This window comes from Eucalyptus grandis, chromosome 4 (genome assembly GCF_016545825.1).
Source record: "Eucalyptus grandis isolate ANBG69807.140 chromosome 4, ASM1654582v1, whole genome shotgun sequence".
In the NCBI taxonomy this organism is placed as follows: domain Eukaryota; kingdom Viridiplantae; phylum Streptophyta; class Magnoliopsida; order Myrtales; family Myrtaceae; genus Eucalyptus; species Eucalyptus grandis.
Window position 1 is genome coordinate 2,379,669 of NC_052615.1, and position 9,880 is coordinate 2,389,548.

Genomic DNA, 9,880 nt, shown 5'->3' on the forward strand with positions numbered 1-9,880 from the left:
AAATAAAATTGTGTTATCAAACAGTTTCATTCCAAATCTATTTCGGGAATAGAAAAATAGAAAAATAAAGAAGTAAAAATTTTATCATGCGCGTCTTTAATATTTAGAGTTTTAAGTGCGCCTCGTCCCTCTATTTCTCTTAAATACAATGAGGAGTAAGGAGACAGAAGTGGCACAAAACCCAGAAGAAATGATAAAAAGAAAAGCACAATGTGATGTTAATGGGAGACCCTCTGGCCACGTCGGTCACAAAGGAGTAGAACTTCACACGGGTGAACCCCACCGTTCTTGTCTTATCTGTCATGCTGTCCACTGCAGATTCCCCACGTACCAAGAAAATCTGCCCACCGATTACGATATCGTGCTTCAGCTCCACCTGAAAGATACTTTTGCGAAGAACTTTGTGTAATACTCGTATCGTGCAACTCTTTTGGTTTTATATATTTATTTGAATAGTTGATATATTCGTATCATTTTTTCTTTTCCTTAGATGATGTATATGATAATAACACGTGAAGAGTAAGGGCATGTGTTCGGCAGAAGCACACAACTTTTTACTTTTCCATCATAATAAAAATCATATAAAATTATATGAGAAAGTACACACCAATATGTACATATTATGAAAATTGTGCGATTATGAAGCGCCCGACACCTGCAAACGAAAGTCGTGCTTTAAATAATAGTGCAAATACATACATGTGATAGCGTGTCTTGACAAAGGAAACTTACCCGTTGGCCAAGAATATCTTTAGACAGGCCGGGTTGGCTTCGGGCTGCAATTTCAGCAAACGGTTGGCTTTGTGGGAGCTAGCGAATCACCTTTCACCACCCGTTTGCTGACTGGCTGCTCAGGACTTTGCGCTGAACCTTCCTGTGACTCTTGTTTTCGTAAAGCAAAAAGACGACACAAGGGTCAAAAGGCATTAGAAGAAGAAATGCATCGGAAGACAGACCAGAGATGGATGAACAATAACACCACCATTAGAAAACTTCTATAAGGAAATTTGGCAAAATATTTTTCTTTATTTTTTTAATCAGGAAAGAGTCTTAGCTATATGAGAATCCTATCTTAAAATCAACGATCCTAACTAAATATGGTTGTTGCTCCAGGCGTTGGGTCGGAGGAGTTTCAGGAGCTATGGGTAAGTTACAGAGTAGAGGTAAAGAGAAAAAAATAGTTATGAAATAGAGGTGATCAGTGGACTTTTCGACACCTCAAAAGGAAAACTTTCTTGAAACTCTAAGCTCTGCTTGGAATTGGACTATCTGCTTTATATAGACTGAAAAGAACTCTTCGTTTCTTGATTATCCTTCCCCTTCACGGTTGCTGTTAAAACCTAAATGTAACATTTTATGATCGAGCATAAGTTGATATTGTCCACTAAACACTAGAGATTGTGTGACCATTGGGCCATTACCTGTACTGTTGCTTTGTCTAAGCTGCAATAAGATGGTTGGTCTTGAGTGATCGCGTTGGATGGACTGTAGCCTTCATAAGTGGACGCTGATTCTAATTTGTCTGCCAACAGGAAAGAAAAGTTGTGGCTTTGCTTCACCGACACATTATCTCATACTTTTTCAGGTCGTCTTTTGGAAAAAGGAAGAGTAAGATAAAAAGGAAAAGGGAAAAAGACGACATATCAAATCGGAGGAGAATGATATGGTCCACCCCTGGTGGATTTTAAACTCGACGCTCTCACAAGCATCAACAAAACCATATTTGTTTAATAAAATTAATCTTATTTCGAAATCACTTTAACAATTTTTCGGCTTGAAACATGTAAAATTTTCACAAACATAATTGATATATTTTTAAAAAATTTATATAGTTTAATAATATTTTAAATTTTAACAGAAAAGTAAACAACTGTTTTTGCGTTTTGGAAAAGACAAAACAAACGAGTGCTAAGAAAATTCAGCTATTTTGTTTTATTTGCGACGCCAAAACTATGTATATATACATATCTGTCAACGTTGGGAAAGTTAGGCAGAGTGCAATTACATGGTAGTGTCGCTTTATCACAAAACTCCAATCTTTCTCACCATTCATTTAATCTAGGGAAAAAGTTATCAAAAATCCCAAATTATACTCATTGAGACACATTTATTCTTTTTTTTTTTTTTTTTTTTTATGAAATTGAATCCTAAACTTGTATCCATATAATACATTTACCTTTCATCAATATTCCGTCAATAAATACCATTAAAAATATACTTACATGGATGATAGAAGACAAATGGTGGTGACATAGAACCAACGTGGCTTGAGTGAAATAATAACTATGTCGGTTTGGTCAAAAAATCATTTGACGTAAATCTTGATGGAAAGTAAATGCATCATATTGGGCATATTTTTGAGTCTTTTATGTCACAAAAATATTCAAGATAAATGTGTAATTTAGAATTTTTAGCGATTTTTTTCCTAATCTAATATAATATTTCTAGAATAATTTATGAACATCAACATTTTTTTGTTAATCCTACTTCACTCTTAATCTAACTTTTACATTCAAGAGGGAAACCTACACATAAACTATATCGTCCTTACACCAAATCTACTAAAAAAAGTAGGGATTCAACCCCTACATTTTCCTTCCTATGTGGGAAGAGTGGCCACTGATGCAATATAAACATTTACTCCACTTACATATTAAGTGGATATAGTCTTTCTCGTGTAACGCACAGGGATTATTGATGAAGTGGGATGTTTTGCTATTAGTATTTATTATTTAAATACTTTCTATAATTTATTATTATCATGCACTTATATCATCTTTAAGTTTTATGCAATGAATCACCGGGGATTGCGTCAGTAGTCACCTTTTTCACGTGGAAAATGAGAGGTGGAGAATTCAACTCCTCACACTCTCAAAATGGATTAAGAGTAAAGACGTTTAGTTTTAGATATGTAATGAGTACTCTCATGTTACGTAAAAAGACAAGATAAAAATCTAGATAAAAAAAAGTTTTATACAATGAATGAGGTGATTGGCCATTAATGAGGACACTTAATAAGTCTTAACACTTGATTATTAATTTCTAGAGTTTCAAAAGCGGGTCTCTCTCAAACGGAGAGGAGGAAGGAAACATATGTGGCAAAAAGCAAAATGATAAAGTGATGGTTAATAATTAACCGTGGTCGAGTTAAGTTACATTTTTGGCCATGCCGGGCACGTGACAATAATTATGCTTCGTCAACTCCACGCTGTAGATGCAGTACGGCTTCATACACCTGGACCCTCATTTTGGCAAAATATCTAAGGGCTTTGTTCATATAAGGAAATCAGTAGAGAACGGTCCTGATATTTCGAAAAACGGATGGTGCAATGTTAGCCATAAGTGTGAAAAGATAGAAAATGGAAGACTTGCCAGTGAATAAAAGATTTAAGGTGAATAACAAATGGATATTTAAGTAGACTCAAAAGTTTTCAATTGCAACATTTAAAAATAGGAAATATTATTTTCTAGCTAAAGAAAAGATTTGAGGGATATTATTGCCGAATAAAAGAAATTTAATAACACAAAAATAATTTATATGAAATATCCTTTCGATTGAAAATCCTTTTTTTTTTTTTTAACTATAGCTTTGACTCATATGATCCTAAAATTGATATTGTAATGTCTTAGGTCATTGTGAATTTTCATCTATAAGATTTGAATCAACAGGTAATTTTTTCGTCTACCAATATATTAATGATTTCTTTTTAATTAGTGATTATATTTTTCTGCTTGTGATTTGTGGTTATCTATATTTCAGTCTTTAATTTGTTTTTTCATCCTTTATATTCAAAAAATTCCAGTTAATGAGATTTGTGATAGTTTCCCTTTCAAATTAGTGCTTTTTGGACCTTTTTAAATCCTCTAATCTAATCCTTAATTAAGCCAAGAAAATAGGAAGCAATGGGAAGTCAAAAAAAAAAAAAAACTGAAACCGGTGGAACCCATCTTCCAATTTCCTCCATGAAAATGCGAGGCTGAAATTTGCCGGTTCCTACCGTCACAAAAGTCCCACCTTACGCTGGCTGGGCTCAATATACATTTATAAATCTAATCTTGTCTAAATTTTTACTTTATTTTTTGGCTTGAAACATGTGAAATTTTCACAACCGTCAAATATTGAAACATAATTTATGCATAATTTTTCAAAATATTTTAATATTTAAATAACATTTTAAAATTTAGATTTTGCATTTTAAAAAGCATTAACAAACAAGCTCTAAGAAAACTCAGCTAAATTTGATTATCATGTTTACCTTCTTTCGTTCTATCTTATATATATGTGCGTGTCTGTCATTTATATTCTTTTAATATCTATAAGAGGGTTTTTACACAATAATTGAGGTAGGGACTAGGGTGTATATTAAGTTTTATGTAATAAATGATGTAATTGGCCATTAATGAGTGACAATCGACATTAATATTTGGCTTTTAATATGGAGAGTTCCAGGAGCGCATGGCCTCTCTGTCTAAAAAGCGCAGAGGAGAATGAAGAAGACAGACGTGGCGCGAAACCTAAGGAAAAGGAAAAAGAAAAGAGCGATGGTTAATGGTAAACTATGGATTCAATCTTAGGCTAGGTTCGTACCCCCGGTTGAGTTCAGTGCCACAATTATTGCGTATACTTATTGGTTTTTTTTTTATATTAATTTGAATAGTTAGATTTATACAAACCGTTCTTTCTTTTACTTAGATGCTCTGTATGATAATACCATGTGAAAAGTAAGGGCGCGTGTTCAGCAAAAGCATACTTAACATTACAAAAAATAATCATCTACAAAAGTACGTGCCTAAATACATATATTATGAAAATTGTGCGACTAAGAAGTGCTGAATATTTACAGACAAAAAGTCGGACTTCTAAGATCAATGCAAAGATATAAATCTCGGACCTAGGACCCAACCTTGGTGGGTCCAATATGCATTATCGATTTAGACTTTGCGTGGATGATGAGAATTCTTATCTTTGACTACTCAAGTCGTTCAAAGAAATTGAAAATTAGATTTGTCAGGATTTGGTTTGCCAGTCTTCGATGAGCGTCAACATGATCTTCTTATATATCTAGCCTTGGAACGACTGGACTAATATCTTCTGTTCCACAAAGACAGAGAGACAGAGTGAGAGAGAACAAAATGGCGGAAGCTGTCATCGTAGCCATTGCTGGAGAGATCATTGCTAACCAGGTTCCTCAAGCATTGGAAAAGATTGGGAAATTATGGGGTGTCAAGCATGAACTCGAGGAGCTGAGAAATATTGTCTCCACGCTTCGAGCTGTACTCAGCAATGCAGAAAAACAATGCTACCAGGACGACCAAATCCAGTTTGGCTCGACAACATGAAAGGCGCTTTATATGACGCACAGGACGTGCTTGAAGAATTCAATATAGAAGCTATGCAACGAGAGCTAGGGGACCACAGTGAAGTGATAAAAGAGGTAAGGACATTTTTCTCAAGTTCAAACCAGCTTGCTTTTAATTTGAAGATGAGTTCCAAAGTAAGAGCAGTGAGGAAAAAAATAGAAGACATCAACAATCGTAGGAGATTCCACTTGGACGAGCGCCTTGTGGATTCAGGAGTAGAGAGAAAGCAGAAGAAGACAGAAGAGAATCATTCGTTTATACCAAAGGGAGTTATTATAGGGAGAGATAATGATAAGAACACGGTCATGGAATTTTTGCTAGACCCAAACGTGACAGAGGACGTTTCTATCCTTACAATAGTTGGTATTGGTGGTCTTGGGAAAACGGCTCTTGCTCAACTTGTATATAATGATGAGACGGCAAGTAAACACTTTCCCTTGAAAATGTGGGTCTGTGTCTCAAATGACTTTGACATGAAAAAAATAGTAACAAAGATCCTAGCTTGTATAAAGCAAAGAGGACCTGAGGTTGAAATGGAACAGTTGCAACATGACCTAAGGACAGAAATTGGTGGAAAGAAATATCTCTTAGTTTTAGATGACTTGTGGAATGATAAACGAGAAGAATGGCTAAGCTTGAAAAATTTGTTGGTGGAAGGTGCTAGGGGAAGCAAGATCCTTATAACCACACGCCTTCCTTTGGTTGCAGATATTACTGGCACTGCTTTGTCCTATCATCTCGAGGGCTTATCTGAAAGTGCATCTCTTGATTTACTAATGCAAATGGCTTGTCCAAAAGAAGAAGAGATACAAGATCTGGACAAGCTAGCAATTGGCAAAGAGATAGTTAAAGAGTGCTATGGGGTTCCCTTGGTTGTTCGAACTGTTGGGAGTTTACTATACTCCAAGAAAACTATATCTGAATGGTTAAATTTCAGAGATTATGAGCTCCCAGAAGTTTCTCAAAGGGAAGACCGCATAATATCTATTCTTAGGCTAAGTTATGACCATCTTCCTTCCCATTTGAAACAGTGTTTTGCATTTTGTTCATTGTTTCCCAAAGATTATGAGATAGAGAAGCAGACTCTGGTCAATCTTTGGATGGCAGAAGGCTTTATACGGCCATCAAATAGAGGTCAACATTTAGAAGACATTGCTCATGGATATTTCATGAATCTACTTTGGAGGAACTTCTTCCAAGAATTTCAAGAGGATGTGGAGACTTGCAAGATGCATGATCTAATGCATGATCTAGCTTGCTTAGTTGCAGGGACCGAGTGTTGGGTGGCATGGGATGACATAAAATCCATAGATGAAAACACTCGTCATATGTCTCATTATTTCTCTTTCGATTTGATGGGTAGACTTCCAATTTCATGCTTGAAAGCAAGTGCATTGAGAACAATTTTGTCCCTTACCAGATATCAGGGAATGGAGCCAACAAGTGAAGTAGATATACGCCAACTCATTCAAAGTTTCAAAAGATTGCGCATCTTGGATTTGCATAACACAAATATCAAGAAGGTGCCAGGGTCCATTTATAAGTTGAAGCATCTTACATATCTCGATCTCTCTCATAATCGTGCACTCAAAAGGCTTCCTAACTCCATCACGAGATTGTATAATTTGCAAACACTTAAACTCCACAATTGTAGATCCCTTGAAGAATTGCCAAGGGATATAGGGAAGTTAGTTAGCCTTCGAAATCTAGACATGAGTTTTTGTTATAGTCTTAGTTATATGCCATGTGGCCTAGGGCAATTGAGTTCATTGCATAGGTTAAGTGATTTTATATTGCCCAAAGATAAAGCTCTGGTTAAGAAATATTGTGGACTTGGGGAGCTAAATAGGCTTAATAACATCCGGGGAAGCCTTTCCATTGAAAATTTGGGAAGTGAGACAGATGCAGGAAAAGAATCCCAAGCCGCGAACTTGATAGAGAAGGATTTTCTGGAAATTTTGTATCTTTCATGGGGCAATTTCGATATTACTGACGAAGCAATAATTAAGAAAAGAGATGAAGCACTACTGGATGGATTGAGGCCGCCGAAAAGTCTACAGGAGTTGAGTGTCTCTGGATTTAAAGGCGAGAGATTTCCGGGGTGGCTGACTGATTTGCCCAATTTAGTTGCGTTAAGATTGTGGTCTTGCACAAGATGTAGACATTTCCCCCAAGTTGGCCTTAATAAGTTGAAGAGACTCCACATGGAGGACATGAGGAGCCTAGAATATATTCCTGAGGAGTGTTTGAAAAGTCTTACCTCGCTTGAATCTCTTTATTTCAACTATCTTCCTCGGTTAACTTCCCTCCTGCCTGGTTTGCGGCATCTATCGAAGCTCGTGAATCTCAATATTTTCGATTGCAAGGAGCTCGATTTATCCAAAGATGAAAGGGGCAACATCATCTTGGATTTCCATGGACTTCAGAGTCTCCGGTCTCTATGGATCGGTTGTCTTCCCAAATTAGAATCTCTCCCACAGTGGATTCTACAGCTCCGCAGTCTCGAGCATCTCGAAATTTATGGCTGCTACAAGTTGAAGGCATTATCAGAGCAGATCGAGGCCCTTCAATCACTTCAATGGCTCCAAATCCAATGTTGCCGCTCGTTGACATCGTTACCTGAAGGAATGCGAAGGCTCACATCCCTTACTCTCCTAATAATCTACGAGTGCCCAGAATTGAAGGAGAGGTGCAAAAGAGATGCAGGCGAGGACTGGTACAAGATCGCTCATATCCGCCACTTAGATATCATATGCTAATTCTCTTTCTGAAGGTACGTGCGACCTTGTTTCCCAGATTTTACATGAATAATTTTTCGAATTGTGTTTCGAATACTTTGATTTGATTGGGGGGACATGGACATATCGCTGGGGGGAAGGTTTGTGACGTGATTTGGTTATGGAGAGAGGACGATGCCATTGAGTTCAGCATCGTTAATGCTTTTTGTGGTTTTTGACTTTGAAGTGTGGGTGCTTCTAGAGAATTTCTCGCTCTGTTCTATCTCCTGTGCGAAGCTGAGTACATCTGTTTGGCGTCATACGAATTTGTTTTTGTATCTTTTGATTCATTGCTTGATTTGGTGAAGATAAGCAGGGTTGCTGATTTGACTCCTTGAATTGGACTCTTGCAGCTCTAAAAACTATTATGATGGGTGGGCGGTGGCTGCTATTTCAAATTTTCAATGGCATTTTGGCTTGAATCATCATGCTTTGTATTTGATGAGTGGGGGTCTGTACCTTTAAGTTGCTCTAACCCTTCCATCTTCATGATTTCTGCCGCTTTCATTTTCTACAAATATTCCGGGCAAATTAAGTAAGAGTTTATACCTCTATCGAGACCCTGTTTGTGTAAAATTGTTCATGGCAATTGTGTTTAAACCTTGCCATTTATGCTTCGAAAATGCAAGAGTTTTTTTCCACTTGAAACTAGTCTTTAAAAGGCGGTTTCATGAGATTAAGCTTAGGGCAAAGGTGCTAGCACTTGCTAGAGAGACCCTTTCTTTTGAAGTACCCAGTCTATTCTTTTTGTCTTTTGAAAACTAAACTCTCATGTAAACCAGAAGGCCAATTCATACGAATAGAGCTCATCATTTGAACTATCTTTCATGACATTAAGCTCCTAGGTTTTTTGTTTCAGTAGATATGTCTGTTACTCATGCTACTTTAATTTTCAGACTAGGCAGAAGTTGTGCAGATTTTGGTACCGACGACATAATGCCAGTTGAGGATCACAAAGAACTCACTGACCACCAGTCCCATGACAACAAACACATGGATTCCTCTCTTGCTAAAGCAAATGACGCGGAAACACCAGGAGATAATTGTAGAATACATTTGGTATGTTTTCATGCACTAAAACCTTTAAGTGCGATGCGCAAAAAGATGAACAATACTAGAACTATTCTGTACTCACCTAAGAATCACAGGTTGCCCAAAATTGGAGGAGAGGTGCCAAAAAGATGCAGGCAAGGACCGGTACCAGATATTTCATATCTTGCTGATAGAGTTGATAAAGGTATTTATCAACGCCACATGATTCAATTTGGGGAGATAGACAGATCGCTAAAAGGTCTGGACATTGCTTTATTCCTGAACATGTGAGAAAAATGAAGAAAATTCATCCTGAACATGTGAGAAAAATGAAGAAAATTCATACTTTTCTTCATCCAATTCCAAGCTCATTAAATCTGGCTTATGACTCATGCTGTAGATATAGTTTGCAATCTGCCTATTTGATTTCTCCCTAGACCTGTTGAGCACCCATCTGAACTTCCAAAGTGGAATTACTATGGATCAAGTACCGGTCTAGCTCTAGGGGAGGATAGAGGAGATCTTATTGTTAGCATTTGACAACAATTAACATTCTTGGTTTGCTTTTCTGCAGAGGTTCTCAGGTAAATCCTTTACCAATTTTGGGCACCATCTTAAGCAATTGGGTAAATGTTTGACATTAAAAGAGGTCTTATCACAATTAGACTGGGAGTCTAATCTATGATTTCTTCATTTTGATCACTGCAAGG

At 36.9% G+C, this 9,880-nt stretch overlaps 1 protein-coding gene across 2 annotated transcripts; it reads left to right on the forward strand.

Annotated features, from left to right (window-relative positions):
- The first annotated feature begins 5,106 nt into the window (after positions 1–5,106).
- LOC120292426 (putative disease resistance protein RGA4) lies at positions 5,107–9,476 on the forward strand. 2 transcript variants are annotated; one of them, XM_039310597.1, is made up of 3 exons: positions 5,107–8,134; positions 9,035–9,197; positions 9,287–9,476. In XM_039310597.1, exon 1 carries the CDS (start codon positions 5,298–5,300, stop codon positions 8,118–8,120), a length of 2,823 nt encoding a protein of 940 aa, XP_039166531.1. In that variant the 5' UTR covers positions 5,107–5,297; the 3' UTR covers positions 8,121–8,134; positions 9,035–9,197; positions 9,287–9,476. The 2 variants fall into 2 exon arrangements, with proteins under 2 accessions (XP_039166531.1, XP_039166532.1); XM_039310598.1 differs by having other exon boundaries at positions 9,055–9,197.
- Positions 9,477–9,880: the final 404 nt, after the last annotated feature.

What these genes read in the sequence shown, in the direction of transcription:
- LOC120292426 (XM_039310597.1), top strand. Translation starts at nt 5,298, where the DNA reads ATGCTACCAGGACGACCAAATCCAGTTTGGCTCGACAACATGAAAGGC.